At 57.8% G+C, this 17,990-nt stretch overlaps 4 protein-coding genes across 4 annotated transcripts; 2 read left to right on the top strand and 2 right to left on the bottom strand.

The window, feature by feature from the left end:
* Nucleotides 1-785: 785 nt before the first annotated feature.
* Nucleotides 786-2,448, top strand: BESB_037450 (uncharacterized protein; the record flags this gene model as incomplete). Its single annotated transcript, XM_029362331.1, has 2 exons — nucleotides 786-1,621; nucleotides 2,025-2,448. The coding sequence occupies 2 exons, from the start codon at nucleotides 786-788 to the stop codon at nucleotides 2,446-2,448; spliced, it is 1,260 nt and encodes a 419-aa protein (XP_029221296.1).
* Nucleotides 2,449-3,438: 990 nt separating this feature from the next.
* Nucleotides 3,439-5,837, bottom strand: BESB_037460 (uncharacterized protein; the record flags this gene model as incomplete). Its single annotated transcript, XM_029362332.1, has 2 exons — nucleotides 3,439-3,508; nucleotides 3,937-5,837. 2 exons carry the CDS (start codon nucleotides 5,835-5,837, stop codon nucleotides 3,439-3,441), a joined length of 1,971 nt encoding a protein of 656 aa, XP_029221297.1.
* Nucleotides 5,838-7,886: 2,049 nt separating this feature from the next.
* Nucleotides 7,887-14,008, top strand: BESB_037470 (uncharacterized protein; the record flags this gene model as incomplete). The annotated part of the gene is made up of 10 exons (XM_029362333.1): nucleotides 7,887-8,022; nucleotides 8,396-9,505; nucleotides 9,898-9,973; nucleotides 10,406-10,486; nucleotides 10,681-10,716; nucleotides 11,143-11,556; nucleotides 12,063-12,137; nucleotides 12,567-12,665; nucleotides 13,052-13,420; nucleotides 13,825-14,008. 10 exons carry the CDS (start codon nucleotides 7,887-7,889, stop codon nucleotides 14,006-14,008), a joined length of 2,580 nt encoding a protein of 859 aa, XP_029221298.1.
* A 601-nt stretch (nucleotides 14,009-14,609) lies between these two features.
* On the bottom strand, nucleotides 14,610-16,975 carry BESB_037480 (putative 60S ribosome subunit biogenesis protein NIP7; the record flags this gene model as incomplete). The annotated part of the gene is made up of 5 exons (XM_029362334.1): nucleotides 14,610-14,810; nucleotides 15,228-15,383; nucleotides 15,919-15,964; nucleotides 16,360-16,446; nucleotides 16,920-16,975. 5 exons carry the CDS (start codon nucleotides 16,973-16,975, stop codon nucleotides 14,610-14,612), a joined length of 546 nt encoding a protein of 181 aa, XP_029221299.1.
* Between the last annotated feature and the right edge of the window lie 1,015 nt (nucleotides 16,976-17,990).

A 17,990-nucleotide genomic window follows, 5' to 3' on the forward strand; every position in this document is an offset into this window, starting at 1 on the left:
AACGAAAAAATTCGCCTCGACGTGCGAGGACTCGCAAGCTAGCCGGGCAAACGGCATGCGACGGTACAGGAATCGTGGAGTTTTTTGCCCTATTCTCCCTCATTTCCGAAACCGAATAAGACGTTCGCAGGAGGCACCCAGAGGCATCCTTTTTACCATATTCTCTGTCTGCAGGGAGCTTTTTGGTAAGAGAAGGACTTTGGCGGGCACCCGAGAACGGCTATGCGACCGCATGCGTGCATGCGTACAACCGCCGATTAATCTGGAGCTCACAAGGACACTCCGACTCACACTTCACTTTTTCTCTCTCGATCGATCCATCATCGAATTCTCATCCTCAACAAGCGTTCCGAGCACGTTTTGTATTGGACAGCTGCTAGCCATTCTGTGTCTTTTCTTGACGCCAGGTCGTCGCGAGTTCATGCATGTCTGAACAAAAATCCTTCATGCGAGGCGCACTCCGCAGGAAAGACCGACGCCGGCGCGTCCTCTCGGCCTTTCCATGCCGCTTTCGGGGCCGTTCGTTCTTTTTGTCGTGTCATGTTCTGCGCAGACTTCCGGTGCTCCTACTCTGAAGAAAGGGCTCAGTCTTTCTGGCGTCCTGCGTGTGCGCGTTTACAAGCGTGCGCAAAACCGGTTAATTCTTTCGCGAGAGCGCCCTTCCTGTCAGGTCAAACGAGGCTCTTCCTGCATCGCCACAGCGTCATAGCTGCCAGGGCTTGCAGCGGGCTAGCGCCTCTCGCTTAAAAGCCTTTTTCGTGTCCACTGCTGTCTCCTGGTGCGCCATGGGTGATTTCGAGAATCTGCCCGACTGTTTCTTGCGGCCGCGGTATAGCGCCGCGCAGATCGGTGGCTGTACGTACCGCGAGGCAGCGTTCTCTCCGGAAGACCGGCGTCTGTTTGACCTGCCTGCGTGGGATCAGAATGCGAATCTGCGTCAGTGGCAGGACAGCCGACGCGACGGCGACGCACACGAGGACGTGCCGCGGGCGCTGAGGCCATGGGATGGACAGGAGGAAGACGAGGACCCGGAGGACGAAGAGACACCCGCGGCGTTCGACGAGACGCGGCAGCTGTGGGGTTTGAATCTCCACGTGCCGCGAGCGTTCCATCGATTCGTCGTCGGGAAAAACAGACACACCTTGAAGCAGCTCGAGACTGATTTCGCCGCGCACATCCACGTGCCCGCTGAAGACGAGGAGGAAGAACTCGTTCTCGAGTGCCCAAGCCGCGAAGACCTCCTCGCGCTGAAGGCGGAAATCGAGGCGCTGGTTGAGCAGCAGAAGAACAAGATGCACTACACGCACTTTGTCTGCATCCCCCTGACAGACGCGCGCCTCGCAGAGCGATTCAAAATTTTCAAATCTCAGCTGCAGACCGCGCACCCGGACCTCGATGAGGCTCTGTTCGCCCAAGCGCACCGACTCCACTTCACCCTTCTCATGCTCAGACTCCCTGGCAAAGAGGACGAAGAACAGTGCCAGCGACTCCTCGAGTCGATAGGCCCAGCAATCTACGACGCCCTCGACACGCGCTCACTCGTCATCCACCTGAAGGGCCTCTTCATCATGAACGACGATCCCACGGCCGCCCACGTCGTCTACACGACTCAGTACAACGGGTAAAGTCCCCTTCCTAGTCTTCTGCGTGACGCTGGGCGTTTGCCAGCAGCAAGGAGTGCGATTCCCTCATTCTTGTCCTATGCGTACGCTCTTTGAGAAGTGCTGCTTGGTGCACTTATATCAGACGAGGCGATGCGCACGCGGAAGTATGCATGCGGCGATACACCAAAACCCTACAGCACCATCTGGCGACGCGACACATATAGCCTACACTTCCTAAACAGGTCGCTCGGCTTGTATCGCGACCACCATTCTCGGCTCGCAGGGGCTGCCGGCACTACCCCTTGCGGCTTGTTTGCTGTGGATAGTTGGAGTTTCCGCTTCACAGGAGGCCCTCCGGTGTTGCCTCTTGCTGCTGTGTTGCTTGCACTGCGTGTTTCTGGAATGTTCCGCCTCGCTCAGGAACGACAAAGATCAGGAGACGCTGAACCGACTGAATCGTCTCTGCGAAGTGACCATTCGCGCATTTCGCGACGCCGGAGTCGTCTCAGACGAGGAGCTCCACCGGCAGCGGCTGCTAGACACGCAGGGGGAGAATATTTCTGTCAAGCTGCATGCAACTGTGCTGAACGCAACGTTCCAAGTGCGAAAAGCAAAGTGCACACGCCTCCCTGCCGACGACAGCCAGGACCCCGCGGCGCCGGAAAAGCGACGAGAAGCTGTTCGCCAGGCCCGCGCAGGTTTCGACGCAACCGAAATCCTCAGAGAATTCCGCCTTTTTGATTTCCTCAACACTAAAGCGACGTGCGTCAGCTTGTGCAGACTGAGTGGCGCGGAAGAACCAGGAGGCTTCTACCGCAGTGTCGCCTCTGTGAGGCTGCCCTAGTGTGTGCAGACACCGTGTGTCACCCCTTCTGAATTCAGATTTGTTTGTGGCCTCACTCGAAGCCAAGTGGCTCAGTTCATCGACTGACGCGCGGACCTCTCTCTGTGCTTGGAGTGTAGCCTTTCTTCCGTGCCTACCCGCCCCCCTCTGCCTAAGAGACCCGAGATTAAACGCCCTCGATCTTCTCAAACATGCTGGTGAGTCTTCGGAGACGTAAAAGGGCAACTGTGAGAGGTCACACCGAGAGGAGTGACGACTACGGTGCAGCGCGTGGGGAGCCCACCAGAAGCCTCGCAGCACGGGGATGGAGTCTGTATCTTTCAGGACAACTTCTGCATACCATTCGAAAACTACGCCGCGCTGCGTAAATGACCCTCGCGGTTTTCGCGCGCCACGTCAGCGCTTGCTACCTCGGGGCGTGCGCTAGGAAGGACTCCTGAGAGACAAGCTCTACAGGAGCCTTTGCTATGGCGGCTGACGGAGATCCTCCATCGACTGGTGACTGGAAGCTGCTGCTTCACACTCAGGCGGCGAAAAAAATGCACACCATGGGGCCCGTTGGCTCTCACCCGTTGCGCCACACACCAATTTCCAACTATACAAATGTAGATAATGAATGCTTGCATGTGCAGCGGGCGCTTCAGCGCCCCCAAGACTCAAAAACGACCGCAGCGGACTGCGGCGAGTTCTTTGCCAAGATCTGAGGCCACCCTAACCAGCCATGATTGAGTGCCTTCCCACAGAGAGCGACTTCATATCAATATTTCGACAAATGCCCACAAAATGCAGAGCGCGGAGTCGCGGGCTGCGACGGCGACGCTCCACATTCGCTCGAGTCTAAAGACGTCATTGAGCCGCCTCCTTCCTCCCTCAGGAAACAAAACAGAGGCCGTTCTCAAGCCGCCACTCTCCCTCTCCCCCTCTCAAGCTGCATTCAACGCCAATCAGGCGCCGGGCCAATCTCGCGACCGACAGACTTCAGTGAGTCGCTCAGAAAACCTCGTCTTCCTCCTCGCTTTCCTCGCCTTCCAGTTTGTCGCCGACTTCATCGTCACGCCACCTACAAACAGCAGATAAAACGCGCAACGCGGGCGTCGTGACAGAGGTATGGCGCGGCCGGCGCATTCACTTCCGCAAGAAGGTGAACCTCCCAGCGATTCCCACAAACAGGAAGAGCGGTTTAAGGTTTACACTAAACAGTCCTAACCGCTGACACAGAGACTGGCGACAAATTTCCAGTCCCTTCGGGGAGAGAAATGCGGCCGACAATGTCTAGTCAATGCGACTCAGACGAGGCCGTAGGGAGTGAGGCCATTATTCTCGACAACATCATCACGATATGCGAGCGTAAACTTTTCAGCGTTGTGAACTCTGGCAGACTCGACAAGAATGCATTCGACCAAGGAACAGAGAGACGCACGGCCTCCCTTGATGCAGTCGGCACAACAGGGTCTTTTCCTGGGAGAGACAAGCGCTTCCCCGACTCACCAGTTGTACACTTTTTCTTCTTCTGCCTTGAGAAGAATCTGCTCCACAGTCTTCCGCCGCTGCTGCTGGGCCTTCTGCGTTTTCTTTGCCAGCCGCGGGCCTGCACACGCTGCAGCATCCGCCTCTCCCTTCAGACCGCCGTGTACGCCGGCGCGAGCCGCCTTTGCCTTCACGTTTCGGGTCGTTCTTTTTTTCTCCTTTTTCGCTGTCGCCTGAACAGGTTTCGCCACGCAGTCACGCTTGCCTTCGAGAGTCCGCCGACGCACGCGCGTTCGCGGGCAGCTCGCCTCGCCTGCTGCCATCGCAGCCGCGAGACAGGCCTGCTGAAGCACGATGGGGTACTGAGGGTCGTCGCGCAAGCAGCCCGACGTCCACGGATGAGATGACGACGTCTCTGACGCGTTGCTGTCGACGCTGCTCACGCTCCCGACGGATAACCGCGTCCCCTGAGAACTCCTCAACTGCGAATTCGCGAAGTGGGACGCCGCGTAGCTCTCGCTCAACCCGATGCCGCACAAGAGCGGTTTGGCGCAGATCTGCCGCAGAGGGACAGCCGGTGCCTTTCTGCCGCTTCGGCTTTTCGCGGAGGCCAGCGAACAAGACGCTCGGCTGGAGGCCGCAGGAGAGCCGCGAATGCGAGAGGAAGGAGGCGAAGCGTATCTGGGACTCTGGTCAAGGCCGACGGCCTTCTGCGCGGTTGGAGAAGTACAAGGCGTGAATCCAGTGTGCAGATCCGCAAAGAGAGCAGCTGTGGCGGCGCGCGCGGCGTCGACTGCCGCTGTTACATCCTCCTCTCCCGTCCCGGTTGGCGTCCTCCGGACCGCGTCTGGTGTCGTGTTTGCCCATGTCGTGGGGCTCTGTGTTTCGCCCCTTCCCGGCGATTGCCTTCGCGGCGCGGGCGACACCGTGTCCCGCGACGATTTCTGCGTCCCGCCGCCGCAGACTGTCTGGGAGGGATAGTCTGGCAGTAAATCGCTCTCTGAGCACCGGCGCCTCGGCGAAAAGTGCGGCGTACAAAAGTAAAAGGCATCCGCCAGCGTCGCTTCGCCCCCGACACCGTCGAAAGGCTCATCGACAGGCGACGCCAGACGGGGGGACGCGGAGCGATGGCCCATGCCTGCGGTAGGCATCCGCACCTCGTGGAGCGGACTGACAGGCTCCACGAGCTCATTTTGCGGCGCCTTGGGTCGGCCTCGCGCGGCGCAGTCGATCTCCCAGTCCGCGCCTGACAGGCGTCCCCCTCTCAGGCCTGACGGGGAGAGGCAGTCTACTGAAAGCGGGTGCGCAAATGCAGCACAGCCGTATCGCCTCGCAGCTTTGCCGCCTTCATTGTCTGCCACGGCACTGGAGAACACGCTCTGGCAGCGCGCAGCGGAGGACTCCTCCCCCTCCGGCCGCAGGGCAGCCTCCACGCCCTCCGCGGCAGAGAGCTCTTTAGCGTGCCTCCTGGTGACGGGCCGCATGCCGGGACGCACGCCTGAGGAGGACAACAGACGCGCCCCTCCACGCTCCTTTTGCGTAATGCGTTTTGACTCTGGCCTCGCCGACGCAACTTGCGTTGTTGACAGGGACTCACACTCCAGGGTCTGGCCCGGGCTAGTGGCAGACGGCGTAACGTTTTCGAGAAAACCCTCCTCCGAGCGGCCTCGTTTCACGCCACAGCAGCGAGGGCGGAGACTCGCGGTAGACACCAAATTTTGCCGTTCTACCTGAGCCCCGCCGCGACCTGCACAGACTCCATTCCATCCACCCTGGTCGTTTCTGAGTGGTGACGGGTGAACAGGTTTATCCTCTATGGACCAGCCATCTTCGAGGCACCCGACGTTCACAGCCAGTACCTGCAAGTCGCAGCATGGAACATGAGTATACGACGCAGCTGATGCGCCGACCTTCTGGTTCATACCTTAGGCAAGTGATTCTTCCCGCACTGTCGTGTGGTGCCGCTGCTGACCTGGGTAGTCTACTATGACGTCGGCTCTGCGCCGGTTCGTGCAAAGTTAGTTAACCGAGAGTCTCAGTCCCTTACGATGCTCTGAAGCGCCGCACATTGGGACACAATACACAGACGTGTTTGTTCGCAACATCGAAGACGTAAACCCCGACCAGCAAGCACCATTGACAGAACTTACGGCCGCGGATCCAGGAGGGCGCGGCATCGAGAACGCTCGGGCGTCGCGGCCCTGAACCACTGAAAGCGCCTCCCGGCAGCGTCGATGTGACCTTTGGGGAAGAGACGACCGGATACGATAAGCAGCCCGTTCGATCTCAGAGGGCTGTCTCAAGGCAACTCGATGTGTCCCACTATGAGCCCAAGTGGTGCTCCTGGAGGCAAAACACACGAGCACTGAGCACGCATGATGGCGGAGTGCTGGTCGACTCCGTTAGGAGGAATGAGAGACGGAGGCGCGGAAACCATCGACGAATACTCGGAGAATACACTGTGGCTCCCTGCTTTCATCAAACATCGCTCGTGGGGCGTGACTTTCCACCCTGGCGGTGCAAGGCCCAACGGGGAGTTCTTGAACGCCTGGTGATGCGCACGCCTACAAATCCGTGCCTCTGACACAGAACTGTTTTAAACCCCATGGCTCATTCCGACGGGTTCGTACCTTAACATTCCCCAAGTATTGTTTCATAACTCTGCCGGAAGCTGACGACGATGTCCGGGTGTCGACCACAAGGAAAAAAATGACGCGATGGTAACCGGATGATAGTAGATTCTGGCAAACATGGAACGCGGATGAGAGCGAGATCAGCCTTGTCCTTCCGCAGATCCTGTCCTCTGAAGAAGTGATGCTGAAGACGCGGCTACAGCAAACGTTAGGATATCGCGACATGAACGGGAAAATCAGGTCGAGGTGTACGTACACACGGCGCCCACGGTCACCTGGGACACGGCGGATGGACGCCCTCTGCTTGTCACGAGACAAACTCCGTTTCGACAGAAGAGCTAAATTGATGAACTGAATTTCTATGAAATCTGATCGAATACTGAAATTACCAGTGAAAATAAGGTCTCTTCGGATTTACCGGTTGTACAACCTACGAGTGGCAAAGCATACCACAGCAGGGCAACTTTTCGACCGGGTCCGCCACCAAATGACCTCTATCTCTCTACAACTGAGTCACCAAGTGGAAAAAACGTCGATAGGGAAGAAAATAGAACGGAAACACTATTGGAGTGGAAGCCGCGTGGGCTTTCTCCTGTTTTCTACGTTGGCAACCCGCCGTCGACGGCGGACGACGGCACCCTGTCCTGCTGCCACACCTTGTATTGGACGGCGTGCGCTGCGCTAGGTATGTCTTGTCGAGGCAGGCTTGCGCGCCCCGTAGCTGGCTACCGCGTCACAGCGACGAAGGCATGCACGAGCAACTTGAAATGACAACGGTGAACAGCCGCCTGCCAAGTAGCTGAAAGCGCATTTCGAAAGTGTTGTGTACCAGACATGCGCGAAAATGATCCTCTGATTCCAGGCTTCTCGCGCAACAGCCACGTTTCAAAAGCGAGGTCACGGTGTAGTCTCTACGGCTTCTATAGACTCTTCTGTTATCTGACCTTGTCTAGTTTTTGCTAGCGGGGCCTCGTACGACGGCCCATGTCTTGTCCGGGCGCATGCTGCGGCTGACGGAACTTCATCACCGTCGCTTGTGAATACCATATTTATGGTTGGTACTGCATCCGGGATGGCCGCACTGACTGGCATCTGGTGAGCAATGACTGCACTTCAAGCGAAGTAGCACAGCCGCGACCTTTGCCGCAGAGAGCGTGGCAGCTTGTACCCTTTGACTGAGGGCGACGGGGCATCCTTATGTGTTCGCGGAGGACTGGGATATCTCTTTCGTGTCTTCCCTCCTCTGCAGCTAGTGCCTCTAAGATTATGAGCGGAGTAAAATGCCGCGTAGTCACTTCAGGGCTTAATTTAGTGAACAATGGTCTGCCTTCCTCACCAATGTGCTCGACATGTCGCGTACCGATGGCCAAAGGGCCAAGCTTCGGAGGCGGCTTGCCCCGAAGCGCCATCTTTGCGGTCTTCGGCTTAATCTTGACCTGTTCGAGGTCTCCGTTTTTCGCCACCTGCCTCCCTGGTGAGCAGATTCAGCGTGGTATTCCATCCGCTGCACCTGGAGTTCCATACCTTTCGGTACCTTGTCGTACCAGCTCAAGACGTGCCGCCAGACGTCCCTGGAAGTCTGTGCCCTTTCTGCAAATTTTCCGGCTGCAAGTCGTTCAGAACTGAGGGTCTAGCACGTCGCTTTTCCAGGCGAATCAGCCCATTCGACGCGTGCACGAAAAAAAAGTGAACCGCGGCACAGTTGATGGAACACGCCCGCGAGCACATGCGACGGCGGATTTCTGCCCACCCAGTATTTTGCTACAGAACCATATTTAGTGGCGCACCCACGAACTGCCAGCGTTGCCATACGTTTGCGCAGCCTCTGTCCTGCTTGTTCCTTGCAGCGTCTCACTTTTTTGAAGATGGCCCCGTGCTGTCCGCGAGCATGTCTTGGAAAGGCGATGTGCGACCGGTGGCAGTGAGGCAACCTGTCGCCGATTCGATGACCGGCCGTGCTGCCATCGACTCGTATCAACGAACGTCATCGATTGAAGTGCATGACTCTCCTGCGCTGCATGCGGCCGCCCGCCTTCGGATCTTACGCCTCGCCCCCCGCGACGGCTTTCTCCCTCAGTCGATCCCAATGCAGGCGAATCCTCCGCTGCGCCAGGCTCGCGGGAGCCGGAGTGCTTCTCTCTCCTTCCTTCGCTTGAGGGAACGAGAGCCGGATGGAGAGACTGAAGAGTCGAATCTTCCCGATGCTGCAGGAGCCTCAGAGGCGTCCGCGGATGCGACTGCCTCAGAGGCGGAGGACTCCGCTCCAGACGGCTCTTTACTCTTCCAAACAGACTCCGAGCACGCCGATGCGGAGGCGGCGAGCGGCTTGATGCCGGAGGCTGACCTCGCTAGAGAGCTCCCTCTTGCCAGCGAGGCGGCCAGCGCGCAGCGGAAGGAGGCGAAGGACGGGGAAGACGCAGGGGGGGGAGCGCGGGGACCCTCCTCGCAGGCGGCGAGCGACAGTCCTCGTGAGTCGGAGTCTTCATCCGACGGCAGCGGCGAGGTTGAAGTCGTTCCCAAAGACCGCGCCTCGCAAAGCGACACAGCGCCGCCTGAGGCGGAAGTGCCGCAAACCACCCGCTCAGCGGAGTCCGAGTCGACGCTCACGGAGGGAACTGAGATGACGCCAGCAGCCGCACAGCTGGAGTCGTCAGGGGCAAACGGAGAGGGTGCTGCTGTCGATGGAAGTCTCTCCGCTCTCAGTGAAAGCCAGGGGCCTGTCGCCTCCGATATCGCTGGAGAGGCCTCCGGCGGGCCACCACTCCAGGGGGCTGCAGCGGGTCAGGACGCCCCGGCAGAGACCGCGGAGGAAATTCCTCAGGCGACTGAGCCGCAAACACAACCGCCGCCCTTGGGACCGAATCTCCTGGCTGAGCGTGAAGCAGCCCCAGGAGAGCCACCCGTGCCGTTCCCTCAAGACGTGGAAACAGGAAATGCAGAGGCCAGCGAATTCGCAGGTGAGAGCAGCTTCTGGAGCGCCAACCTTCTCGTGGCCGCTTGCCCTGTCGGGGCGCCCTGATTCAGCCTCTGCTGATCGTCTGGTGTCTACTGGGTCAGAAAAACCCTAAATCTCTCGATGCCTCAGAAACATTCCGATTCCTTGTTAAGTTTGCTAGTCTTGTCCGCTGGGATGCCTCATCGGGTGCAGAGATGGGCACTTGCGAGTGTCGCGGGACAAGCTCACGAGGAGTCTCGGGTTGTGACGGCCGTTTACAACTAGAGTTTAGGGTTCGGGATTCTTTTTGGACACAGGATTTTGTACACGAGGCGCATCTGGTCTGCGCTGCCTGCACGCCGAGCCACGGAGCTCCAGTGCCCAATTTTCTTTCCTGCTGTGCTTTTTTGCCAGTTCCAGGCAACATGACCGTCCCGCTCTACCGCGAGGAGTTGGCTCGGGCGGTTGAGGCTGCACAGCATTCAAACAGGTACATTCATTCAACTGGCTGGCGAGCACATGGTGCGTGACAAAACTTTCTGTAAAGCCTGCAAAGCTAGAATTTGCGCTTTCACGCGCACTCGGGTGCCTTATTATCGGCGCTGCAAGCTCCTCGGGGCACGGGTCAAAGCTACAACACCGCTGGGTGCGCTTTTCTCCTGTAGTTATTCCTTAGGAAGGCTGTTGAGAGGCAGTCAGGATCTCCGCATTGATCTGCACTGAATTATTACACGACCTGTTCGGTGAGGCGGAAAGCGCCGTTCCTGCATTTTCCATAAGAGCGAAGTGCAGCGTCACGTTCCCAGTTTAGGCTTTTAAGTGCCATCTTTGGCGCATGTGAACGATAGTTGCGTTAGAGCGAGCGCAAGTATATCTTCTCTGCACATACTGCATGTGCGGGCTGTGGTGTGCTGTCACTCAGAGGGCGTGTGCCGGTGCTCCAGCTTCGATGGCATTCCCAAGAGTCTTTTGTCGATTCGGCGGCTCATCTTCTCGACGAAACGTAAGCGAAAGTCAATGTGCGGTATCAGATCCGCGGCCTGCATGCAGCGCTGCTCAACCGCGACAGCATGCGGGCAGCCTAGTCGGTAGAAGAGACGCCGCGATTCGTCCACCGGAAGCAGGGACTGTGGCGGCCTTGCTCCAGCTGCAGCAGTCGATTGTCTGCGTCATCTGTCGTGTCACTTTCTTCTTTAGAGGGACTCCATACTTCTTCGTCGTCGCCGGAGAATAGTAAGCCCGCCGTCGCGCCGCGAGTGCAGCGCGCAGAGCGAATTCGCGGTGTGGCCGTCAGCGTCTTGCACGTTTGTTGTCTGCAAAGGCAGGCACGCTGCCTCGCGACTCTCCTGATTCCTTAGTTGCAGCCCGAAGACATCCGCGAACTCCAGACTGGTCGGGAATTCAGCTGGCCGGGGGTGCCGGCTCCCCAGCCTGAGCCCAGCCGCGCTTTCTCGGGTCAAGCAGAGGTCAACGCAGCTGACCAGGCAGCTCGCCTGCACTGTCTCTGCGCCACCCTGTGGCTGAGCTTTCTGGTGGAAACTCAACGGCGATCCGCCCCCCGCCCCCTCCTTTCCCTCTCCTCCCCTGTCCCCCTCCCCTCGCCGGGGGCCTCCACACGCGTCGCGCGGTTGCGGATGACTGCTTTTTCTGCGTGTTCAGCACTCAGACGCCAGTCCGGCGGATGGGTTTCTTCCAGACGAGCTCGGTCACGTCTCTGGGGCCGCTGCAGTGGCCAACGCCCAGCGGTGAAGGCGAGGACAGACGAAAGTGCCCGTTCTTCCTGCCTCGCGTGAACCAGCTGCTTGACAGCTCCCTCAACATCACAGATTCTTCGGCGCGGACCGCCGCAGAGACCGACGGCGGCGTCGAGGCAGGCGGAGGCGACACGAAAGCAAGCCGAGGGAACTTGCTCCTGCGGTGGATTCCCTACGGCCTCACGCGAGTCGCGGAGCCTGGAGCGGAGGCAGACAGCTGCTGCCCGCAATGGAGGGGCAGATTCATTCGAACTGTGCACGAGTACGTCGCCGCTCTACAAGAGACCATGCCAGAGAGGCCCCTGAAGACCATCGACGGGTGAGAGGCTGGGAAGATGCAGGCAGGGCGTCTTCGCAGAGCGATTCGCACCGAAACGGCGGGCAATGGGAGCAGAATTTATCTGGACTTGGTTGAATTGAGACTTCTGGGCCTCTAGGCGGCACGCGACGCACGTCAGCACCAATCAGCTTGCCGACGCGCCCACGAAAAATGCTGGCCTCCGGAGGGAGACACTGGCTGACTGGCGGGTCTTCAGCTGCTCTGTGATCGATGCGCCAGCGGCAGGTAGCGACAGAGAGCGACGCGACTGCAGCCTACAGCCCCTCGAGGCGGAGGTAGAAAAGCGCTCGCGCCAAGAAACACGTCGTGGAAAGGAGGCTGAGACACACTGAAGCGTCAGCAGCATGTGTAGCTAGAGGCTGCGATAAGAGAACCCAGAACGCCTGCAGGCAAGAGTAACCAGTGCGTGACCGTCTTCATGCCACCCAAGGGTCCTGCATGCCCACCCTTTTTTTGCGCGACTTTTGTGCCTGGCTAACTCTCAGGAGGGAAGTGATCGTGGTGGTGAACGACAGGCGGCCTGAACTCGAGTTGCTTCTCCAGAGGGCCATGGACTTTGCGTAAGGTGTTGCCAAGCAAACATGCTTATATACTATTACCGTGACAATGAACTGCACCGCGTTGAGCAGTCTTCAGCAGTCCAGCCGGGTGGTGGTGCACTGCAGTCCCAAAGAACTTTGGTTGTATGGATCTCAAAACCGGAGTCATCTCCATAATTCCGCGTATACGGAAGGGGCCCCTCTATAGCAGACGCCGTAGTCGAGTACTCCGCCCTTGCGACTGGGCACTCCCGTCAATTCGCCTCTTGCTCCCCGGTGAAGTCTGCGTGTGGACAGGGGGCGAAAGTGCAGAGGCGCGCAGATAGGAGATGCTTCTCTAGTCGTGTCTGTGCGTAGATCTCTCTTTTCTGGCAGTTCACATCTGTCTGCATGCACGAGGCGAGCTGCGCAGCAGATAGTGCGGTTTCGGTTTTCACTGCGGTGATGCAGGCCGACAGGAACGCCTGTCATTGTCACCGACACCGAGGCGTTCGAGCCGGGCACCATTCTCCCGCGAATCAAGCTCAAGGGTCCCAAGGGCGAAAAACTGTAGGCGTGCGGGGGGGGGGGGGGGGAGGCATTGAGATAGCGCAGCGTAACAACAGTGCGGGCAAGTTAGAGGGACGCGTGCGAACTCCCTTGAGCATCCATTTTGCGTGGCCTTTGTGCTGCGACAATGCGTCTGGCGGTTGGTCTGCCGGCGCGCTGTCTCGCGAAAGCATGCATCGGCGCATCCAAAACAGAGAATTGGGCGTAGGACAACCGGGCCGGAGGGGGGGGGGGTGGGACAGTGCGCCTGTGGAGGCTGAGGCGACGGGCTGCTGCGCGTCCTGCCCTGGCAGCCGCGCAGCGGTCGCAGCGAATTGGCGCAGCTTAGCTGGTGATCAGCCTCACCAACTGAGGACCCCTCCTCTGTCGTGTGTTTGGCTGCGCAGGCACTTTGTGGTTTTCGGCGTGGGGCGGTACGGGCAGCTTTCGTTGAACGCGGCGTTTCTGGACCGCGCAGTGCTTCGTGTGCCACGCTCCGCTGATATCAACGCCTTCGTCCAGCGGCACAGCGACGGCCCTTTGCCCGCAGCGGACGCGCAAACGGCCGAAATCCGAGACCGCCCCGGGCGTCCAGCAGCGCCCAAAGAATCGACCTCGGACGGCGACACCTCTCCATCGCGGGACAACTTCTTGATTCTGAACCCCTTCAACGAATTCCTCATGCGCTTCAACTACACGGAAGTCGACAGCGTGGCCGGCTACGCGGCCCAGCTCACTCGCGAGCTCCAGCACACGCCCATCACCTTCGTCTACCAGTAAGAAATGAAAAAAGCGCAAGCAGCCCTGCCACCGCTTAGAATGTCTCGGCGCCGTTCCTCCTGTCGTTTTCTTGGTTCCTAGAAGGCCAGGCCCCACGCCTCTGGCAAAATGAGGAGGCGCCTGGCGTTTGCGCCTGTCTCTCCCCTACGAACCTCCATACAGCGCGCGCTCCTGTTTCGAGGATTCGCCGGTCCTTGCACGGCTGGCGGCTACGTGGTGCAGGGGCAAGCTAGCTTTCAACTGCTCTCGGGTGGATGCGGTGCATGCGGCCGATGCAGAGCCGGGGCCCTGGTATTCTGTTCTAGTTCCATGTCGTACACACAGTCAACGGATGGCGGAAGGAGCGCCCTTCGGGTTTCCATCCTTTTTCGTTCGCATGCTCTCTGCGGTTTGTGCGCAGGAACGAGACGCGCCGCGTCGCCGTGGTGCTTCTGACGGACTTCCCCGAGGCAGAGAGCGTGTTTCTCGGCAGTCTCCTCAAGCTCAACGTCGTCGTGCAAGTCACGATTGCGGTGGCCATGATTATCGGCCTCCTCGCGTGTCTGTGCATGTGCAGAATGATGTTTCTGCTCAAAAGCAGATGAGTGCGCAGCAGCTGGTGCCACGTTACGGACAAAATTCTAACGGGAACTGTAACATGAATTGTTTTAGATGACAAGCCCTGAAGAGGCTCCGCTGCAACTGGAAAAACAGACAAAAATCGAGTTGGAACGCGCCTCGCCCGCCTCCGGGTGACCGAACTCAGGCCCGCGCGCAAACATATGTGAGATGCTTTAAAGGCAGGCACGCCCTCACGCGCGGCAAGGATACAGAAAAACAGTTCATACGACAGTGCAGTAGACCAGAAGACACCGAGAACAGCCTCGCGCAGGACAGAAAGCCGTTTGCGGACAGAAACAAGAAAAAACTGAGAATCGCGGCCGCTCTTCAAAAGTGACCAGCTGAAGACAAGAGAGAAAACGCACTACTAAACGGGCGACCGCTCCGCGCCGGCTCCGCCGGCACGAAACCGCTAGAGCACCAAACGGGAATATATGTATATATATATGTATATGGATGCATGCACACATGTGCATTGTTGCCGCGCTTGCGTGGCGTGTACCAGGCTGCATGTTGCCTCAAGATCGCAGGTTTGGTTGCAGATCGTGGCCCGCTTCCCTCCGCGGCTGCGGCTGCGATTTTCGCTTAAACGAGGTCAGCTTCCTCGCGAAGATACTCGCCGACGTCCGCGACGTGGTACACGGCTATTGCTTCTGTGTCGGCGGCGTGGATATCCTGCGTCGCGCGGGCTGCGACTCCAAAGCCCAGAGGCAGGTCGTTGTTCAGCGAGCAAATGCATACGCCCGCGTTCTGCGGCATGTCAGCCGTCATTCTCCCGATATGGCGCTGCACGCACACGCCCCGAGACGCACGTCTGAGACATGTCGGGTCTGCGTTTTCCGTTTATGCTCATGAAGAAACACCGAGCCAGCTGCGTCCGCGGGCTCTCTGTGCAGATCCCCATTCTGCGAGCGAAGAGTGATCCGCGCGCTCCGCCTTCAACGCGTCTGCGGCGCGCGGGACTCTGAAGCGCCGCGCTGCCTCTCTTGATCGCGAAGGAGCCAAACTACGGAAGAAAAACTAAGCAAAACAGTCAAACCAGCACGACCTTGACGGCCATCTCGTGCTTGCCTGTGAAGGTACTCAGCGAAACAGATGGGTACCGCCGCGACACGCTCCGGTCTCTCTACTGCGAGAAGAGTGTCAGCTGGAGGTCAGCCGCCGAAGGACCGCAGAAAAGAAAACATGACACATCTTTCTCACCTTGATGACGTGGTTTCCGTACACGAATGCCTGTTCGCCGCCGGGCTTGAGCCAAATCCTGTATTTGGCGTGGCGCACGATGAGATCGAGAGCGGTCACCTGCAGGCGGAACTTGCGGCTCTTTGTGAACTTCCCGATGCAAACGCCCGCCAACAGCTGCAGAGTTTTGACAGGCGGAGCGACACGGAGAGACGCAATGACAGCCGTGAAACAAAGGGAGGCAGAAAAGAAGTGGATCAGAGAGGGGCTGCGGGAGTCGCTGCAGAGCTCCAGATATCTCCGCAACGCGATCACCGCATGCGTTAGCAGCGAAGAGAACGAGCGGAGAAAGGAGAGAGATATCGCCGCAGATGACCTCGCACGCCCATGCCGTAGCAAGCAACGAGAAGAAGAAGCGGAGATGGAACGGGAAGCTAAAAGAGGCGTTGACGGGGAACACGCGCGCCACGACGAGGAGCGAAACTCGAAAGAGGAATGAGACAAAACGTGAAACAGAGAGGTCACAAACTCGTGGAAGAGAAGCACTTTGACACAGCGGAGCAGATGTGGGCGAGCGCTTGACGGGGCGTGAACATGCAAGAGCCAGACACGAAAGCAGCACTGGACCAAAAAGGGAACAGTCAGCCAGACATTCACAGGGCCCCCCGCCGGCAAGGCACGGCCTCGAAGGCTTGCAAAGAGGCACGCTTACCAGGTTCTTTCGCGGGATGCAGCCGGCCATCTTCAGCACCTTCTCGCTGTGCATGAATCCCACAGAAAAATCGGAAACGAAGACTAGAATTCACGCGTCACCGGTTGCAGACTTACAGCCGGAAGAACGGTCGAAAGGTTGTTTTCTGCACACGAACTACGGCAGGGATGCATCGCGGCTTCCCGCAGGGGTCTCCCGTCTGACCCGACGGACAAATCTCGAAAGAGTCTGCGCTACCGATGACATGGGGCGGCTCATTCCCTGTCTCGCTTGCCCGGGAAAGATGATACTAGATTCTGCGTCGATATTTGCATTTGAGCTTCCTAAAGACAGAGCGCGCGTTCGTACGCGCCCAGCAGCGCCGGAGATGATGGTGCTTGCGTCTTTCGTGTGTCATTTCGCTTTGAAAGGAGGCGCAGACCAAACGTCTACCCTTCTCACCTCATGTAGAAAACGCGCTCGCGATGAAGGCGGAAAACATGGGGATCTTCTTGGTTGTCAACGATCTGCATCAAGTTCGTTCCTACGCTACGCAAAGAAAAAGCAGCGAAGCAGAAAAGCACTGCTCTGCGCGCATATGTGACCCTATAAGCCCAAGACTCTAAAGACCTTCGGAAACAGATAATGCGTTGCAAACCGAACCATGCGTATGGACAGGCGCACCCAGGAAGCGCACATATACACATATAGTCAGAACAACCATGGAAGCCCACGCGGAAAGCCAGAACTACACAAGAGACACATGCAGACTAGCCTCCCGAATAAGCAGACGGAAATACAGCAGAATATACAGAACTAGACGCCACGGAACGGGGCACAAGACAGACATGCACAGAAGATTCTTTTGCTTGTTTTGTGTAGGACCCTGGCAAGCGAGGCCAAAAACGTCCGAGGGGAGAACGACGGAATTGCCTCAAACAGTTTGAAACCACAAATAAGATGAAGAGGGCGGCGAGAAGGATGATGACAAGTCCCGGAAGAAGACGAAGTTGATGGCTTACAACTTGGATAGCTTCTCGAAGACAAGTTTAACTTCCTCCTCGGTCAGCTGCCGCATCTTGCTCAAGAACTGGAAGATGATGGGAGACGGAGCGGCATAGAAGTCGTTGTCAGAACTGTACGTAAACCTGAGCCCGCTGATGTACAGTCAGACGAATCAGCCTGCAGAGGAATTCTCTTCCGTGCCAGCAGAGCGGAAGAGAAGGTAAATGCCCCAATCGATTGATTTCCGGTACTCCCACAGGAGAAAGTACCATATTATTCTAACAGCAGAAGAGTGAAGCTTGAAGGGCGGAAACTACCCACTTGGGAAACAAGGAAGTATGCTGTGCATGACGAAGATACTGCTCAATGTACAGCTACACGCCCCGGAAAGTTTACCCGAAGAAACGGCATGCTAAGGCGAGGGGCGAACGAACCAACTGACCAGAGGGGCAGAAGAAGCAAGAAAAAAGGAGCCAGAAAATGACCGTAGTACACGCGAGACAGGGAGATAATCACGATACTGAACAAGGGAAAAACATATAAACAGAGTACGCTTTTCTCGTTTACGGAGGGTAGCAATCGCGGGTCTTCTGTTCTCCTCCCAGAGCTCCTTCCCGCGCTTGAATCGACACAACAGAGAAATGAGGCCAAAGAATAACGCGAGTAAACTCCCTCGGAACTACGGAAGGAGTCAACCGTATTAATTCGTGGCTGAAAGTTGGAAAATTGCAGCAAGCATCCCGCATCACTTCGCAGAGCCGGCCTACTGAACGGCGATTTCTCGAAGGCTCCGCATGCAGAGAGATCACCTTGAGGGAACAAAGAGGCTTTTACATGACTTCAGCGTTTCACTGAGTTGCCGGTCCCTTCACTTCTTTTGTCGTTGGCAGTTATCGGAAGAGGAGATTCTGTTTTTGAAAAGGTTCGTACTACATCGCCAGCGAAGTTTCTCTCACAGTACTCGATGTCTGGTGCTCGTGTGGGGCCGCGTCGAGCGTGTATGAAACTGCAGAGTCAACGGTTTCGTAACCGATGAGGACCACAACGAATGACCGTCCATTAGTGATGCCTGTCCACCGTTCTCTCTC

The sequence above is a fragment of the Besnoitia besnoiti genome, chromosome II, assembly GCF_002563875.1.
Source record: "Besnoitia besnoiti strain Bb-Ger1 chromosome II, whole genome shotgun sequence".
NCBI lineage: Eukaryota > Apicomplexa > Conoidasida > Eucoccidiorida > Sarcocystidae > Besnoitia > Besnoitia besnoiti.